The 20,059-nt window shown below is 37.4% G+C and overlaps 1 protein-coding gene across 3 annotated transcripts in view; it reads left to right on the plus strand.

The window, feature by feature from the left end:
* grhl1 (grainyhead-like transcription factor 1) overlaps window positions 1-20,059 on the plus strand; it is a 50,946-nt gene that overhangs the window by 6,906 nt on the left and 23,981 nt on the right. Inside the window, exons 1-8 of one of the 3 annotated variants that reach the window (XM_039748890.1) lie at window positions 7,811-7,905; window positions 10,375-10,561; window positions 11,689-11,762; window positions 11,966-12,335; window positions 13,303-13,347; window positions 16,173-16,249; window positions 17,503-17,659; window positions 19,102-19,213. In XM_039748890.1, the coding sequence (XP_039604824.1) occupies window positions 10,496-10,561; window positions 11,689-11,762; window positions 11,966-12,335; window positions 13,303-13,347; window positions 16,173-16,249; window positions 17,503-17,659; window positions 19,102-19,213 (901 nt within the window). In that variant the 5' untranslated portion in view covers window positions 7,811-7,905; window positions 10,375-10,495. Of the gene's footprint in view, window positions 1-7,810; window positions 7,906-10,374; window positions 10,562-11,688; window positions 11,763-11,965; window positions 12,336-13,302; window positions 13,348-16,172; window positions 16,250-17,502; window positions 17,660-19,101; window positions 19,214-20,059 lie in introns of those variants that run through there. The other 2 variants (XM_039748887.1, XM_039748888.1) reach the window with 2 other exon arrangements.

The raw sequence follows: 20,059 nt of genomic DNA on the forward strand, positions 1-20,059 counted from the left end.
ATTTTTATTTTATTTTATTGTACAATCGACTCTCTGCAGTGGCCAGCAGGGCGGCCGTGCGGCACATGTGTACGGGCGCCGTTCTCATCCCTTCCACCTTCACTGTCACTTCTCCTACCTCTTCATATCTTAAATCATTCTTTAGGCAGATTGAAGACTTAAGTGTCAGCTTAAGTGGAAAATTAAGGAAAATGTAATAAGTAATTGCAACACAAACACCGACTTAATCAGTTTTAACGTGAAAAGATGCCCGACGAAAGAAGAGAAGAAGCGGGCCGCTAGGGTGGAGAAAAGAAGAGCTCCTCAGGAAGCAGCAAGCGCATCAACCTCTGAGCAAACGAATGCTAAACGTACAGAGAAAGAGGATGAAAACTAGGAATGTACAAGTCAAGTGTATCGTGCAGTGCGCCGTTACTCGTTTTATATAACAGTGCCTTTTATACTGAGCACTGCTTTTGAAGGACAATGTCAACATTTCAGCATCGATGCATTATCAGTGTAGCTGATACACTCCAGCTGAAAATACAGAACCGCAGAAATAATTTTAAGATATAACTAGAGATAATAAGAAGATTGAGAAGAAATGCCAAGAAAAGTCTTTTAAATACAAAAGTGAATGTCATGTTGGAGCAGTCAAAAGTTTGAGAGATTTCGGGAAAAAAGACTCTATGCGTGTAGTTTGAAGCAACACATTAAACAAACGTTACATGACGCCACAATAAAAAAAATCACCGTTTCTTTTGTTTTAGATAAAAGAGTTTACGTTAAAAAAGATTTGAAGCAAAACTTGGATGTCAAAGTGTGTCGTGACTGAAGCTAAAACTCTAATTCTGCCTTTTAGGACAAAGTTCTGAGTTTTAATATGAGTGGCACATTTGCTTCAGATTTTCTTAAAGACATGTTATGTGTACAGCGTATGGTATGTTGGGAGCTTCATTTGGCTTTGTCTTGAGAATAAAGAGATTTGTCTTTTTGAAACATGTCCAAGATACAATACGTATTTCTAAATGTGCTGCTCATGCTGAATATGGCCTGACTGGTGTCCTACCTCATGGGACAACAACAGGAATTCATTATTAAATACCATTGGCAGAGTGTTTTGCTACAGATTATTACATTCAATGACTTCACCAGTTCAGCTGGTCACACGTTCAGACAGTCACATATTTCATGAAATGTCACTAAAGCGCATGTGCTTATGTGGAGATTGCAGGTTCTGCCCAAGTATTCTCATTTTCCACCCAAATCAAAAGTGCATGTTAGGGTTAATTGGCATCCTTAAAGTTTGTGTGTGTGTGTGTGTGTGGGCGTGGGCACCAGTGCCCCGTCCAATGCTGGCTCTGGCCCTGCACCTCCTTCTGCTGGGATAGGCCGCTGAGCCCTGAGTTAGATTACGCAGCACCGAGCATGTTATGGTACATTATGTTCTGTTATGCATGATGCCCTAGAGAAATATTTTAATAAACTGGAATGATTTTGTATTTCTCATTGATATTACACATGAATTTTAAAACAGGTTTTATTTCTATGTATTTTATTTAGAGGTTTCATTATGGGATTATATGAAACATATTCAAACTAATTATACCTATTCACGTTTTGTTCAGTCTCTTCCAGTGTTGACTATCTTTCCTACAGGTATCTGAGCCAGTTGATTTTTTGATATCCAAATGTAGGTTATATATTTATTTCAAGTACAGTTAATATCTTTTAACAACTGCCCATTCGTAATGATAGATGAAGAAAAAGCTCTGTGCAGCTCCATGGAAATCACAAAAGGTTAACCATTAGTGTCTAATCTTATGAACTGTAATGGAAGGAGGCACGATGCCCCTGGCTAAAGTGAAGAATCTTGCTTATCCTGCTTGTCCAGTTTTCCAGAATACCCTTTCAGCAATGTGGTCAAGCATATCACATATTGATTAACGGTCTTTCATTCCAATAATTCAAAGCTGTTTTTTCACAGAGACACTCAGATCTTCAGCAGTAGTCCTGAATGAATGTGCTAATTTGCTGAAAAAGAGTGATGAAGGTCAGAAATTACGTTGACGTATACAATGACCTTTGCCTCAGATGGTAATCTGACACATTCTATTCAGATGCAAGCATGGCAGAACTGGTGTGGCTACAAACGTGGATTCCATCCCTTCTTGAATTGCAACATTTCTGGTGACCTTTTTTTATCCCACAGGGCAAAATTACTCATCAAAGCAGTCTTGGAGGTACTTGGGTACACTCTAGCCGAAAACCTGACTTGTACTTTTGTTAGTAAGGCAACGTGAAGTAGTCTGTTATTATCACACTATTAAGACAAGCACGCACAGCTCAATTATCTACTGGTAGCATTGCTGGCCTCACAGCTCAACACATGCAGCTCAGGTAGAGTTAAGAGCTCTCTCAATTACACACTGGCACGTTTCAATAATCTTAAAGTTTTATATATTTTATACTTTTTATTATTAAGGGCACTTTTACTTATGAGCCCACAGTAATTAAAATTGTACTATGAAAAACACAAAACATAAAGCTCTCTCTCTCTCTCTCTATATATATATATGTATACATAGACATTGTGACAACACAACGTATCGCTGTCTGTGAGTGAATATCATTTCTTTCTCTCTAATAAATAAACCGACTTTTTCAAATGTTTGTCCCTGTGATTTGTTAATTGTCTTTGCAAAAGCTTTTCTCATGGGAAACTGTAAACATTTTAATACAAATGGCATATCAAGATCTCCTTTGGTGTCTAATGTTATCTGCAGAAAAGATGTACTACAGGGTGGTTCAGATCTAATTATGCAGATCCAGATCATGTGGATGACTTTGATTTATGCGGGGACAATTCCAGTTCGGGGCAAAGACGATTCTTCATGTCGTTAGTTTGCACACTTCTCGATGGTCCGGGATTTTTCGGGTGATTTTCTATATAATAAACTTAATAAGTTGTAGCGTAATGAAAATTGCATAATTAGATTTGGACCACCCTATACATTACCTTTCTTGTCGCCTGTTACAATTTTACATGTAATTGCCATGTCACCGATCGACTATTTTCGCGTTAATTCATTTGACTTCATTGTTGCTCGGTGCTAGGATTGCCCATGTACTCATTTCTTCTGTTGATAACCCTTCAGGATGAAATTCTTCAATAAGATTTGGGCATAATAAGTTTTCTTTTACTGGGAACTTAAAGTGAGGAAAACTTAAAAAATTATAAGAGCTGAAAGTGCAGAAACTGTGTCTGACAAAAGCATTCGCACGAATGAGAAGTGAGAGGAGTGTGGGCATGGACCATTAACCGTAAATGATTGAGAGGAGAGCGGGACTTCAAAAAATCTCTTGGCAATAGTCTCATCTCAAGATTTTCTTTCATAACAGATATATATATATATATATATATATATATATATATATATATATATATATATCTATAATTCACTAAGGCAAGACACCCATGGAAAGCACGCTGGAAGGGGCGTGGATTCACTGAGCCGCCGACAAGTAAGACACCTATGGCGCACACAGGAAGGAGCCACGCCCACCAACTCCAAGATCATTGGATACGACGACAACTCGCAGAGCCACGACACAGAAAAAACGGCGTCATTTATATTCGTCTGTTGTAGATGCCACATGCACCTCCGAGCCACGTTGACTGTTCATAGAGGCATGTTTCTCGCGGAGGTGAGTCGTCATATGCAGCGTGTGAAACGGTTTGCGAGGGGTATCCCATGGGATCCTTAAAACAATCCTTTACAACTGAGGTTAAAACACAATGAAGTAAGCAGTCTTTAAAAACCGAGTTTTCGGTTACAACACAAGACTGCGTGCACCATAGCAAACTGTTTTACACGCTACATACAGCTATTCGCATCCGCGACAAACCTGCGTCTTCTTAGATGCTCCTGCAGGAACATGGAAAGTCTACGTGAGTCACAGGTGCATCTGGACTGTGCAAAGACGCCAAGGACTCAAGTGACGAGTTGGAGGTGGGCACATGAGCGATGGCGGTCCGCCAGTTTTCAGTCACGGACGATTGTGTGTTGGTTCGTTCCGTGCATTGTTACAATGTTGCTTTTCTTGCTGATTTATTACATTACCGAATTTTCTCCCTGTGCTTAAAAATCATTAAAAAACCGGCCCGATTATGTGGCGTATGGTACGCCGCGGGTTGGCTAGTATATATATATATATATATATATATATTTAAAAGCTCAAATTAGAATATGTTTTAGGTGAGCTACATCCTAAAGGGGATCATTCAGTAGGCTTTCAATATCATAAAACAGGCCTATCATATGTTATAGCATTTCAACTCTAAGGCAGACGAAGTGCTGCTGGAGAAAAAAATAAATTATTTAGTAACAGAAAAGCTAAGAGTTACTGTACTAATAATTAAAAAAGAATATATAAAACCAATATGAATGTGAAACTGGGAAGCAACAGCACTAGTACCTGATGCCGTAGCTCTAGGAAGAACGTAGTGACACATTACGCTTAGGCTTAACAATTAGACTTCTTTGAAACACTTTCTTGTTTCATTTTGACTTGCTGTGCTATTGGGTGTCCTTATGCCATTCCATAATTGTCGTACCATAAACAAAGCCAGATAAACTACAACAGGCTGGTGATGGTTTACTAAATATTCTGGGTTAAACGAAAGAAATCTGAAAACCAAGGAATTAAACACTTGGAGAACTTCCGAGGTTCCCCTCCAGGTGAATTCTTCGTCGTCTTAAGTCTGGCTGTACCTGCTCTTTCTAAGTCCGGAGTTCTCCCAATGGCACAAGGCGTGCCCGGGTACAGGGCTGGTCAGTAGATTCTCCAAGTTCCTTTTGTCAAACGAGAATCTAGCAAAATAGCTGCAGGACACAAACCTGCTCTTCACTGACACTGTGATTTTTGTTGATGTAAAGCTGGCGACCCACCACTTGATGTGTGTTATTTTCATTTAAGTGCATCTTTTAGCAACTGTTGTTCATTCATTTAAAAAAGGAGTGGCCCCTATTCTTTCATGTGAGCCATTCCTGTTTTTGCAGACTACTTCTAGGCCACATGTCACTGATTCGCATTCTTACTTCATTGTAAAACCCACTGGACTATTTATCAATCATTTGAAACGACAGGGTTGGCCTGTAGGGAAGGCAGAATTGGAGACTGAATTAGCATACACAACCCTGATTTGGGGTGTTCATTAGAAATATGATTTACGTCATGAGGTGGAAATGCATAACAAAACAGTTGTGTCAGATATTTTAAATATTCAAATGTGGGCTTGAATTTAAATGTTGAAATATTCTCAATTGTAGTGCAAATCTGTCATTTTTCACTCTCTGACAGATGTGCATAGAGGCCTAGTGAAGGATCAAAAATTAAAAATAATATCATAGTCGTCATCATTGACCTACTTATGTTTGAAATTTGTTGTTTTAACCTTCTGGGAGTGGCTCTTAGAAAGCTAAAAAATGAATATTAAACATTTTATTGTACCTGTGATCAGCAATCTTGAAGTAGCATAAAACAATATTACAGATATTAATTTTTAAAGTTTTATAAAAAAAAGAGTAACTTTGACCTCTTGTCTCCCATTAGAGGGTAACCCCTGGGGTCAGATGATGCGGCATACATAACTTCAAGTTCTTCTGTTCATTTTTGCTGAAGACACCTATTGGCTTATTCTATATCATAAGGGTGTAATTTTCTGCAAAAAATATGCTCCAAAATGAGGGGTCTTTGTATATAGAAGACCAGAAATAGGGGAGCCCCAAAAAGCTTGATGCCTTGCATAACTAAACATCAAGACAAGTCGATAATTGAGATTCAGGAAGCAATGGACAAAAGAAAAATGATTTCAAAGAATAAGTAAGTTTTATGAACACAAAAATGGTACCGTGTTCAATAAATTAGTACTGCAAAATGAACACAGCTTCAACACACTTAAGAGACATAATAGGGCATCTTAATAGTTTTTTGCTTTTATTTTAGCCGTATATTCACTACTTAATCATATCAGAGGAAAAAAAAGATTTTTCTTATATTGAATATTCCTCTGTTTTACCCCTTATGACATAGCATTGGCTACAAGGTGGGAAACAGCCCAGGGTAGGTGCCAGTCCATCGCTGGGCATACTGAGCACACGCAATATACACACTCACTCATACTGGGATGCTTTTTCCATTTCAGGGTTAGAACTTGTCCTGACAGTACTATCGCTGTGCTTATACATCCTTTCATTTATTTCCTGAACCTTCCTGCTCCAATGAGAACCCCACAATATAACGTTCTGAAATCATCGTACACTTGAAACAGAGCGTTACGGCTCTTCTAGAAAAAAAAGGATACACTGATGTGAAATGCATCTTATTATAGATAGATAAGTGAAAGGCACTATATAATAGATAGATAGATAGATCATATGTGAAAGGCACTATATAATAGATAGATAGATGGATAGATAGATAGATCGATAGATAATGTAAAAGGCACTATATAATAGATATATAGATAGATAATGTGAAAGGCACTATATAATAGATAGATAGATAGATAGATAGATCATATGTGAAAGGCACTATATAATAGATAGATAGATAGATAGATAGATAGATAGATAATGTGAAAGGTACTATATAATAGATAGATAGATGGATAGATAGATAGATAATGTAAAAGGCACTATATAATAGATATATAGATAGATAATGTGAAAGGCACTATATAATAGATAGATAGATAGATAGATAGATAATGTGAAAGGCACTATATAATAGATAGACAGATGGATAGATAGATAATGTGAAAGGCACTATATAATAGATAGATAGATAGATAGATAGATAGATAGATAGATAGATAGATAGATATGTGAAAGGCACTATATAATAGATAGACAGATGGATAGATAGATAGATAGATCATATGTGAAAGGCACTATATAATAGATAGATAGATAGATAGATAATGTGAAAGGCACTATATAATAGATAGATAGATGGATAGATAGAACGATATGTGAAAGGCAGTATATAATAGATATATAGATAGATAGATAGATAGATAGATAGATAGATAGATAGATAGATAGATAGACATATACAGTAGATAGAAAGGCTTGTTAAGTGTTTTCATTTTCTAATTTATGTTTCTTTCGATCTACCCTTCTGTCCATTCCTTTATCTGCTCTCTCTGTCCATTACAGGGATGTGGTGAGCCAAGCCCATCCTGGGAGTATCAGATGCGAGGACAGGAATCAAACTCGGGTCCCCAGGGCTCAGGCAGTAGCACTTAGGACTTCCTCTCCGCTCCACCCGCTCCAAAAAATCTTCTTAAGAGAGCGTTTTGTTTTTTTTTTTTTTTAAGAAAGAGAATAGATTAAAATACACTTCAGGGCAAACACGTAGCCTAAAAAACATGAAGAAGTTAACCTGTCAGTCAGCACTACGATTTATTGCCCAATCTGACCCCTAATTGTTTTGCTCACCAATACCACTGATCTGTACTTAATACTTCAGATCATATTCATGCAAATAATTTATTTTGAAGCATATTTAAATGGTAAAACACATCCCTGCTTCAAACATATTAGGACATTTTTACTAAGAAGAATGCATTTTAGCTTTGTGTTGGTGAATGTGTGTTCAGTGCACACTATGCATTAAAATATCTATCTTTATTTATTTGTTTCAATATAATAATTATCCCCAATTTCATGTTGATATTTTCTGTTTGTTTTAGGTTACTTGTCCAGGTGCTTTTAACTCCTTGGAATGTGGTATTTCTTAGGAATGCATTAATCCAGTGGCGTATACTGTATTTCGATTACTGAGACGTGCTGCTTTGCATTGTGTCTTTCTTCTGTATATTTGTGGCTGTGTGAATATCCAGTGAACCTGATATCTGCTGTAAGTTTCTTTCGATCAGCTTTCACAGGCACCTTTGAACATAGTGGTGCCATTCGTTAAGGCCAGTATCTGTAAATTATAATAAGATATGATTCAGGTTATCTTTTTTGTAGTTTAAGTTGAACTTTGACAAAATGAATAATTCTTTCCTGTCCGCTCCCCCAGGATGTGTTTTTTAAAGCTGATGTGAGAATGGTGGGGGGGGGAAAGGTTCATATAATCGTCCCACGTAGGCAGGTGGGACATCCGATCTGATGTGTACCCTCTATATTTAATATCACAGTATAACAGAACAATTTACAAATGATTGGAAAGGACTTTTCAAAACTAAAAGGGTTTTAAAAACTAAACCACTTTACAACTATTGTTGCATATTTTAACATTAAACTAGTGTAAATACATAACCAAAATGTTGTCTGCTAATAAAATGATCAAAAATATTACTACCCCAAAAATAATTTAAAGAAGTCTAGAAACAGAGTGTTTCAACAAATCACCATAAAGGAAAACCAAGTCGTTGTCATTTGTGTCTATTTGGAAACATCTTGTATTATTTTTTCCATTTCCATTTAAGAACACAGACATAACCCTTCAATATTTTTCCGTGAATAAACAAAATGCCTCCTCACTTTTTTATGGCTTATGGTGACTTGGTGAACGGGGTGTTGGTGGGTGGGGGTTTAAACGTAATGATATGCCATGGAGTGAATTGCACCGAAGTGCGTTTTTCAATGAAACATCTGGGCATTCTGGGAACCCTCCGAAATGTCTAGTCCAGAATAATCTAGAGGCCCATCAATTATTAAATCTGCCTAACTCAGTTCTGGCTTTTGAAACGTGTATTTCCTGAAGAATCTCATAGAGAGGTTCTGAGACTGACTCTATAAAACTACAGGAAATCCCCCAATTCTTACGCATTTAGCATGTGGAAGCTGTAAACACTGCGCAAGTCTGAAATGTATTTCTGGTATTCCAGGCTATTGCCCAGACTTATCCAACACCTCTTGCCAAGTGCCATACATTTATACCTTTCAGTAACTGATTGTTCTCTCCAATGGAGAAGTTACACCTTTCAGATTCAAAACAAGACTACTGAACAAGTAACTCTATACACATACACACATATATACTGTATATATATATATATATATACACCTTTTACAGAACAAATGTATGCATACAATTGAGACGGAGTGGTGTAATGTCAGTGCACCTCTCTCCATGGTTCAATATCCACTTCCCCTTCTGACCATTGTCTTTGAGGGGTACACTTTGTCTCGTCCTACCTGCTTCCTTCCACCACCCAAAGCCTTGAGTGTTAAAGCATGGAGGTGTGTGGATGAGTGAAAGTGAAGTGACTTTTAGCATTTAGGGGAAAGCTCATGCAGACTGAAGAAGAATGTGAAAAAACGTCACACAGACTACAACCCAGGACGCTGGTCCCATGAGGCAGCGGTGCTAAAAAAATGACAAATACTACACCAGCCATTCTTGCAGTGGCAAAAGTAAATTCAGAAAATGGATGGATGGATACTTTTGTACACAACTTCTGCTACATTTACATTAGTTTTTAAGTTGGAAGTACACATCTGTATGGAAAATGGCATTTTTAATTCCGATTATAAATTTTTCAATGTGTTTTCCCTACCAAGAACAAGGATGATTCAGAATCGGTTTTCTTTATTTGTTAAACTGTGATGAACATTCTATATTTTACCAGCTGTAACGTGGAAATTGTTTTCGATTTATACTTAAATTGGAAGTAGGCATCTGCCTGGCATAGTTGATACCATTATTTACTAGTTGGGACTTAACCATATCAAGGAGGGAACTGAAATATTTTAGGATGGTTGATTCAAGAGCTCTTTCCTTGTTGTTAGCTTAGCTGTTAGACATTTGTGTTGTTTTGTTTTACACTAAGATTATAAGACACTGCTATATTTCAGGGCATTGAGTGTCTTTGTTGAAGAATATTTAATGACTATGAATGTTCCTGTTTATCAGACTGAGATGATTTATTAATTTCAATGTTGTCATTTTGACAGCTACCAGCATTACCTGTGTTGTGGATATTGCTATTGTGGCAGTGAAGCGAAAACCATCTTCTTCTTCTTTCTTCTTCTTCTTTCTTCTTCTTCTTCTTCTTCTTCTTCTTCTTCTTTCTTCTTCTTCTTCTTCTTCTTTCAGCTGCTCCTGTTAGAGGTTGCCACAGCGGATCATCTTCTTCCATATCTTCCTGCCCTCTCCATCTTCTTCTGTTACACTCATCACCTGCATGTCCTTTCTCACCACATCCATAATCCTTCTCTTAGGCCTTCCTTTTTTCCTCTTGCTGGGCAGCTCTATGATAGTTTCATTAAAAAGTTTATCCTCAACAAGATGGAATCATAACTTGGATCACATCACAGACTCTCCTGCTTTGACAAATTGGAGTTTAAATATATATGTTCTCCTGTATTTTATTTTCAGCAAAAGGGCCATCCTAGTGTTGCAGAATGAGACGCCATACAACCAGAGACGGTCATACACAAGTGAAGATGAAGCCTGGAAGTCCTTCCTAGAAAATCCTCTGACTGCTGCCACCAAAGCGATGATGAGTATTAATGGAGATGAAGACAGTGCAGCTGCCTTGGGGTTGCTTTATGATTATTACAAGGTACAAAGAAAAGCTGAAAAACTTGCACTGTTTGTATTCAAACCAGCAAATGTAAAATATATATAAATGGGATAAAATATGCCTGGCCAGTTTATTTTGTTGTAACTATGAACTATTTTAAAAACAACATCGTTCTTTAGTTAAATTAGTATATATAAGCAAGGGGTAATAGTAAGCATGAAATAATGGAATACAGTCTTTTAAAGTGAATAATATTTTAATTTATGCTAAACATTTCATGCAAAATCAAGTACAAGCAATAATCAATTTGTGAAAAGATAAACATTTTCATAAACAAGAGGGGACCATTGAGTATATCGAACTTGTTTGGTCTGATTACTTGTCCAAGTATCTCATGCTGATACTCATGTTTTTAGAAAGCTTTGGAAGTTTCCGCTTTATCTATGCGATTTTGTAGTTTGTTTCCCACAATGCTTTTTTGTGACGAAGTACTTCCTGGCATCCTTTATAAATGCACGCCCCCTTAATTTTCCATTATATGCACTTGAGTATTTGATTCATCATTAAACTTAAAGAAGCCTGTCTGATCAGCTTTGTTGAACTTTGAACTCTTGGTCTGTTTCAATACATCTGCTATTAGTTCGAAAAACCTACCATCAGAATATCTTCATTAGTTTCAATCTAACATTTCTAAACACGGTTTCTTTAAGTCCCTGCAACTGTCGACTTGTTTTAGTTATCACTCACCCAAAACAAAGCAGAGTTACGTCCTTTAAAAAGTGCAGCATGCTAATGGAATAATAACCGAAGAATATCTTTATCGCACTATGGTCTTTGCACACGACGCTGAACTGAATCTCTTACATTCTAATGTGATGGACTGCACACATCCACCTGTCCTCACGCACTTAATGTGCACTTCTTCTGCTGCAATGGTAGCTTTCTTTATTTGGCCAACTGCATGGTTGTATTATGTGAGATAAGTGCAGAAATAAACTTTCGGAATTAAGTATAACATAAGAGAGGTTATAACATTTGTGAGTGAGAATAGCAAGTTGGATGCTCTACCTTTTACTTTTTTTGCCCATTTCTCATATCATTCATCATGAGGTCAACTGGAGAAAAATCATCAGTAACAAAGATGACTTTATAATGATCTTTTCTAGGTCCCAAGAGAAAAGAGGACAATCTCACCATCAAAGCCAGAGATTATTACAACTGACACAGATCTCAGTAAAAGGTATTCTTAAAGTTGTTAAGAAGGAAAACTGTAAAATTTATCTGAATTTAATTAAAAATCTGGATACTGTATCATCTCTCATTTTATATATTTCTTTCTACAACTAGCAAGAAAGAATAATTGAATATTTTGTGCTCACCATTCCATGCGTCCATCGGAATATAACCAACAGTGTTTATTTTTCTTCTCATTATTTTTTAAAGGAGCTGCACGATACCAGTCTCTGAGCCAGTTCTGAGCACGGACAGCAAATTTCAGGTTCTGAAGGGGGTTCCTCTTAATTTTGTGCTACCAGCAAACCAGATTACCCAAGAGAAAAGAGGCAACTTCCAGTCTCCCGACACTACAGTAACAGTTTCCATTGCTGCAGTGCCCAGCTACCCTGTGAAGACAGAAGTTTCATCTCATGGCTTCATGGTGGGTATCCCCCCTGTAGTCCACTGCACTGAACCTGACAGCCGCATTGTTGTTTTCGATCGAGCAATTAACCAAGACCAATTCAGCCCCAGCACCCAGCCACCAAATTCCCAGCGCAGGACTCCAGACTCTACTTTCACAGATGGCACTCCAGAGGTAAGACGACTTGTTAACATGATCCTTCTATTTCTTACAGCCTTCAGACTACTCATGGCAATATTCAAATTCCAGTAGTCACACGCCTAAGCCATTATTTCTATGTGATTCAACACTTTTATGGTTAGACTGATTTAAGTATTGAAGAGGAAACAGACTTTAAGGCTTTAGGGACTTTCAAGACTCGACTTGATGCTTTTTTGGAAGAAATAAGTGAATAGGACTGGCGAGCTTTGTTGGGCTGAACGGCCAGTTCTTGTCTCGATTGTTCTAATAATGTTCTAACAGGGTGGTGTAGGGATTAGTGTTACTACCAAACCGTTCCCAGGGCCTGGTTTTATTACCAGCCCATTCTCTTTGTCTGTTCGTCTGGTACACAGGTTTCCAGTCACATCATAGTGACATGCATTTTAGGTTAAATGGCAAACTGACTTGATATTAGTAAGCTTCAGGATATGCTGCCTGCCATGGACTGGCATTCTGTACATTAGTCCTGATTCTACAAGGATTGGCACTTTCTTCCTTCTACTCATAAAGAAGGTACTGTATATAGATTCATTCATTGAAAGGATGGATAAAAATAGAAGAGGACAAACTGAAGTTTTTTTCTAGTAAATGGCTCTGTGTACGATTACAACTGTGAGAAAATGGATTGATTGTGATGTTAATAAGGCAATTGCTTAGTAAACCAACTGCTTTGATTTAATGACAACAGTTTTGGAAGAAAACAATATTTTTCATGACGTATTCAAACCTGAGGGCTACTTCATGGAGGACAGTTAGCAAAAGAAGTAACATGAAGGCAATACTTTGCATGATCCACAAAAGATAACAGCATATATTGACCGCTCTTTTGTAGTTTTCTTTTCATTCCACCTGAAACTTTCATTGAACTATGAACCTGAAACTTTTTTTTAAATTATTTTATTCAGGATGTGCACAACTGATATTTATGTTTTTTCTGTAGAGACACCTAAAGAACATGACAGAAAGTACTTGGCCTAGAAAATATGTGGGTATTTTTCTTCAGCAATTAGTATTTAACCATTTAGAAATGACTGTAATATCAATAGGTTTAAGAGGGTTTGATTTTAGGAAAAACTAAACAAAACCAAAAACTTACTACCTCAGCCTTAATCTACAATGATGACTCTGAAGCATTTTTAACGTCCCACTGTACCCAAAAGTTTTACTGCAGCTTAAACAAAACAGAAAATAATGGTCCAATAATTAAGCCACTGTTGTTTAAAACATTGCCAATCCTTCTTCAGCTTTTAGGTTACAAATGTGCCGGATAGTCATTATTCACACTTTAAAAAGCTTTAACAAAAAAAATTTAATAAAGTGAGTTCTACGAAACCAGTCATTTGGCCCTAAAAAACAAGATGCTCATAACCTCCTGATCCAGGCTTGTACCCTTATACCAATATGATTTTATGTCAATAAAATAAGATATGATTTTATGCATTTCTTGTACAATACATTAACCTCCTATAAGATGACTGTTGCAAATTAGAATGGCAGTTGGTTACGCTACAGAATTTATGATGCCGATTATTATATGATATAGTCAGTATAATCAACACTACCAGTAGTTAGAGTTCACGGGAAGACATGATGTAAAGAAGCAGAAAACAGGGTGTAGTTGTTCTGATCAGAATAGATGCAAATCGGAAAAGTAAATGAACCCAAAACAGCACACCGTTTGCTTAAAAGGAAACTCAGATGTCTACCAACATTTCATTTAACTACAACTGCGCCATTAGGCCCATTACAGGTTCCAAAAAAAAGAGTTATTGTCAGGAGTTAAGCCTTTTGTTCTTTTGTTACAGTATATCTATGTAATATTTTGAACTGACATAACACATAATTACAAACAAGCAAACACATTTTACCTCGATGTTTATGCCTTATAAACTCTTTTAGAATACCAGTAATAATCTGCATTTCTGGTTTATATTTTTTATCAAATGATCTATGTTTAAATTTGCTGTGAAATGATTGCTTTGCTAATGATACTTGTTGAAGCTTGTGCAATAGCCTGAACAAGTCTGTCAAGCTGCTCCTGTTTGGTTTGTTTTTTTCTTTTCACTGAAAACCGTTGTAACTAATCAGATAAATCACTCACACTGCTGTCTCTGATTTCATTATTACTCTGTAAAATAGCAGCTAGGTTAAAAATGTGCCGGATAGTCATTATTCACACTTTAAACAGCTTTAATAAAATAAATCAAATAAAGTTGTACCATTTATTTCAAAGAGAGCGCCAAACCCTGTTATGTATAACATTCAGTCCATTTCTATAATTTTCAACAACTGGTAATCACCAAAGACAAGTTGGTAACCCACTTGGTATAAAAGAATTTCTAGCGACTCCAATATGACATGATTTGTTTTGGTTATTAAAATTCTTTTTTGCTTGTTTAATGTTTTAGAAACCCACCCTCAATGATATAGTACTAGAATATGGAAGATGCTATGTCTCATTTAGAAGGCTTGTTGTTGCCTTTCAGTTGAACAAGTTCAAGTTCTCTGTTGCTTTGCATAAGCCCTGTAATCACTGAAATGTAAAGATTACGTTAGCTAATTTTAATGATTCTCATAGTACGATGAACTTGTACAGCTGCAAGTATCCGTACTGCCAAAATCTATTCCTGACCTATGTGTCACATAAAAGGGCATTTTAATCCAGCTGCCAATGTTACTCTTGTTTCTAATCTTTGTCTTCTTTCGGCTGCTCCCGTTAGGGGTTGCCACAGTGGATCATCTTGTTCCATATCTTCCTGTCCTACATCTTGTTCTGTTACACCCATCACCTGCATGTCCTCTGTCACCACTTAGGCCTTCCTCTTTTCTTCTTCCCTGGCAGCGCTATCCTTAGCATCCTTCTCCCAATATACCCAGCATCTCTCCTCTGCACATGTCCAAACCAACGCAATCTCGCCTCTCTGACTTTGTCTCCCAACCTTCCAACCTGAGCCGACCCTCTAATGTCCTCATTTCTAATCCTATCCATCCTCATCACACTCAATGCAAACCTTAGAATCTTTAACTCTGCCACCTCCAGCTCTGTCTCCTGATTTCTGGTCAGTGCCACTGTCTCCAACCCATATAACATAGCTGGTCTCCCTACCGTCCTGTAGACCTTCCCATTTCACTCTTGCTGATACCCGTCAGTCACAAACCACTCCTGACACTCTTCTCCACCCATTCCACTCTGCCTGCACTCACTTTTTCACCTCTCTTCTACAATCTCCATTACTCTGTACTGTTGATCCCAAGTATTTAAACTCATCAACCTTCACCAACTCTACTCCCTGCGTCCTCACCATTCCACTGACCTCCCTCTAATGCACACACTTCATACTGACCTTCATTCCTCTCACTTCTGTATAAACCTTGTCAAACATGATCTAGAGTAAACTGTATATGAACAAGATCACAGCTCTGGACAGGGCATAAGTCTATCACAGGACCCATATATGCACACAACTGCAGGGATACGTTTGTAATCATCAGTTAAGGTAACCTGCATGTGTTTGATGATATAAGAGGCAAACCAGAGTACCCAGAGGACAAACCATGCAGAGACAAGGAAATCGTGTAAACTCCACAGATAACGACCAGGTATAGGATTTGAACTCAAGATACAAGATCCGTCAAGTGGAAGACCAACCACCATACCACCTGAAATACATAGCATTTTTATCTCAGGATAATAAGAATCTTTGAAATCTGGATACAAATGGTTTCTTATTTTATGTGTTAGATTTTTCCTGTGCACAATCTTAAAAAATTGTTGAATTTTTTATGTTTTCTTTTTTTACTCTTACTTAGTTTTCATTTCCTGGAGATATTCCATTGCGGATGCCAGCAATTGCTCCTGAGGATTACCCCTTTGACAGCATGACTAGGTAATTAATATTTGTACTATAACTGTGAACATTTAAAATGATGCAATTAATAATTCTGCAGTATATACATTACATATCGTGCAACATTTATTGTAGTGAATACCATTCCAAGAAACAAATACAGATCTTGCGCACTGTCACTTTCAGATTTTTAACCTATAATTGATAAAAATCGTGTGGTACGTTTTTGTATTTGTTTATGGTCATAAGGTGCATTGATCAAATTACTTTATGAATGTTATCTTCTGTCACATTCAAACTTCACACCATGACACAATTTAAAAGTTTGTTGATCTCCACATAAATAGTAATCATCCAGCCTGCCATATAAGTCACTGCTGATCTGCTCAGTTCTGGAGGGCTGAGAGCACAACTGCAAAATGTTTCAGTTGATACACTTTAAACTCCTGGTTTAATCAGCCCTCTTGTTTTCTTGTCTGAATCCTCTAACTATCTTTTCAAAATGAGTGTGCAGATTTTGTTTTACTTTTCTTAATTTTGTTTAGTCATTCCAGTTCACACATTCACTGTCTCATGTGGAGATGATCCTTAAATGTGTGCCCAGTTCTGGCAACAAAATATGTTTAATCCCTCTTTCATTGGCCTCTACACCTGTGCCAGGAACGTTGCATGATTTAAATATGTCAATAAGATATTAACAAGATAGTTAGAAATACTGCGGTGGGTTGGCGCCCTGCCCAGGGTTTGTTTCCTGCCTTGCGCCCTGTGTTGGCTGGGATTGGCTCCAGCAGACCCCCGTGACCCTGTAGTTAGGATAAAGCGGGTTGGATAATGGATGGATGGGTGGATGGATAGTTAGAAATAATGCTGTCTTGCAGACAAAAGGTTACAGCATTATTGGATTTCTTGTCTAGTGTGCCTCATTAAAAGATCTCCACCAATCAAAACCAGGAGAGATTCTGAGAAGCCCTGTCAGTCATTATATGGATGAATGAAATACTTGAAACAATAGGCACTGCATCTCGAAGCCAGTCTGCATTTGTGTGCTCAATATAATAAGAACATGTGTAAAACTTGGGAAGCAGCAAATAGAAACATACCCAATTTAAGTTAAGCACACTGTAAATGTTACAAGACTCCGAAGCTATTTATTTCTCCCATTACTCTGTATTGTTTATGTGGGTTAAGAAAAAATATGAATAGTCAGATTAATTCATTCCGTAAATTATTGCCTGTGAATATAATCAGAAAGAATTATTTATAATGCTAAATATTGTGCTTTTTTCCTTTAGCAGTACCTTTGAGTACACCTTGGAAGCTTCCAAGTCCCTTCGACAGAAGCCTGGTGATGGCACTATGACATATCTGAACAAGGGGCAGTTCTATCCCATCACCCTAAAAGAAACTGGAAACAACAAAGGCATGCTTCACACTATCAGCAAAGTGCGAGTAAGTGACAATCTGTAGTTTATTTTGTGATTATTTTCACAAAAGAAAGGGGAATGCATAGGGTGATCGACCACTCAGTCAATTCGGTTTTGAATGATATTATGCCTTTTACAATGAGTAACATCATAAGAGGGTACACCAAGTTCTTTAGATTGATGTGTAAGATAAAGCAGTACACATACGTATTCATGCATAGACAGGACTCTGCACTGTACTACAAACAAGGAAATATCTCAAAGAGGCAAGTCTGAGTTGTACAAATCATTTTTTGTGACAGATGAGCAGAAGAGTAATAGTATAGGCAATTATGAATTAAGTCAACTGACTTAAATGTAAGTTTGTGAAAGATCTTTCCAGTGAAACACGGAATAAGAAGGAATAACTAAACTACATATGCTGTCTAGGAAAGGTCAGATCCCCCAAGTTACCCATAAATGTAAGATAAAGTCTGAGACCAAGTAAAGAATGAAAAGAAAGAATTAAAGATTGAATTCATGAAAAATCTGTTGCTCTAACTTTTCAGTATTTTTCTTTTGACATTCACTATATCATATGCTTTCATACTCATCAATCCATCTAACGGAAATATTGATTTGCTAGGAGCCCGAGCTATTCCAGGTAGCATCAGGTAAAAGCCAGGAGTCACCCTTGAACTTGAATCATGGCCAAGCTAATGTTGATTTTATCAATGTCGTCTAGTGTCCTTTCTAGACGAGAAGTGACAAAACAATATCAATAATAGAAATAGCAAGGTTAATAATTATGGAGGAAATTGTTCAACAGGTATCTAGATTTAATTCACATTTAAGTGTCTTTCTTAGTATTGTTTGTTTGTTCTTCCTGGGCCTAAGTATTTGGGTTCCCCTCACATCTCAGAACACATCTGTTGTATGTTTATTGCCCAAAAATGAGTGAGTCTGCGGTGGGCTGGCGCCCTGCCTGGGGTTTGTTTCCTCGCTTGCGCCCTGTGTTGGCTGGGATTGGCTCCAGCAGACCCCGTGACCCTGTAGTTAGGATATAGCGGGTTGGATGATAGATGGATGGATGAGTGAGTGAGTGAGTGAGTGAGTGACATATATAACACACTGCTGCCTTGGACTGATAGATAAATAGGCGGCTCGCCACAGAGCAGTACAGTAACACTGAGGCTGGTGCTGCTGCCTCACAGCTCCAAAAGCTCATGAACAGATCACAAGTTCTGCAAGCATCAACACAGATTTTCTCAACATATTCTTGATTCAAGCATGTTTTGTTTCTTCATTATGGACTGTAAATTGAGAGTGTGTATTTTGAGTCTAAGCCTGACTCCCGCATTTCACTAGATGATGCTGTGATCCCCAAGGTTTCAGATCTCTGCAACCATGTAGGAGAAAAGCAACTTCAGAAAGTGGATAGCGGGATCATCAGCATAACAAATGCAACAATAAATTACTATCTTACAGAGTGTGGCTATGGTTGTATTTGGAGAAGAGAAATGCAGAGAAGACCAACTAAGACATTGGAAATACTGGCATTCTCGACAACATACAGCAAAGCAGAGATGTATTGACATTGGTAAGTAGCACTTCCCTTTAAAAAATCCAATGCATTAATAAATTGTATTTCAAAATGCACTAGTTATGGTCCTTTCTTATAGCAAGGCTACATGCTCTTTATTGCATAAATTGTCTTTACTACATTCATGTCAAGGCTTAAACTAAGCTTGCCTACTGATCTAGTGTGCCCAGCAAAATGTCTGTAACACACAGTACAAGCATGTTACATTTGGGCTGATTTCTTTTCTTTTTTTTTTTCTTTTGAAGATGTTAGATGATTAGTTGAATTTACTTTTTTTTGCATACCAAATATTTAAGAGTATTTGCATCTTATCACCAAACCCAAGGTACACAGGCATATAAACCAGCTCCAGATATTTAAAAATAAGTCTACTCCTATTTGGTCCTCTGATAGCAACTGCCTTCTTATGGCACCTCTACAATTTTATTTCAGGTTTTAACATTAAACGATGTTATATTTTACTGTATATAATTTTATCACTAGTTTTTCAGCTTGCTTTTACATGTGGCTTTCCATGTAGTGGCATTCAATCGCGCTTACACATAATGTTTACTCCGCCCTCCCAATTTCTAAACCCAACGAGTCAGCAACCCACCACTCCATACACTAAAACAAACACACACATTCACTCATACCACACCAATTCAGAGGCACCGTAAGTGGAACGTGCTTGGGTTTAGGACGTAGTAGGAAAGCAGAAATGACCACACAGACGAGGGAGAATTTGCAAACTCTGTACAGAAAGTCACCAACCTGGGATTTGATCTCAAGTATTTGGAAGTGGAGGATGACAGCACTGAGCTACCATTCCACACTCAGTGTTTACTAAAGTTTTATATTATA

The sequence above is a fragment of the Polypterus senegalus genome, chromosome 3, assembly GCF_016835505.1.
Source record: "Polypterus senegalus isolate Bchr_013 chromosome 3, ASM1683550v1, whole genome shotgun sequence".
Classification (NCBI taxonomy): Eukaryota; Metazoa; Chordata; class Cladistia; order Polypteriformes; family Polypteridae; genus Polypterus; species Polypterus senegalus.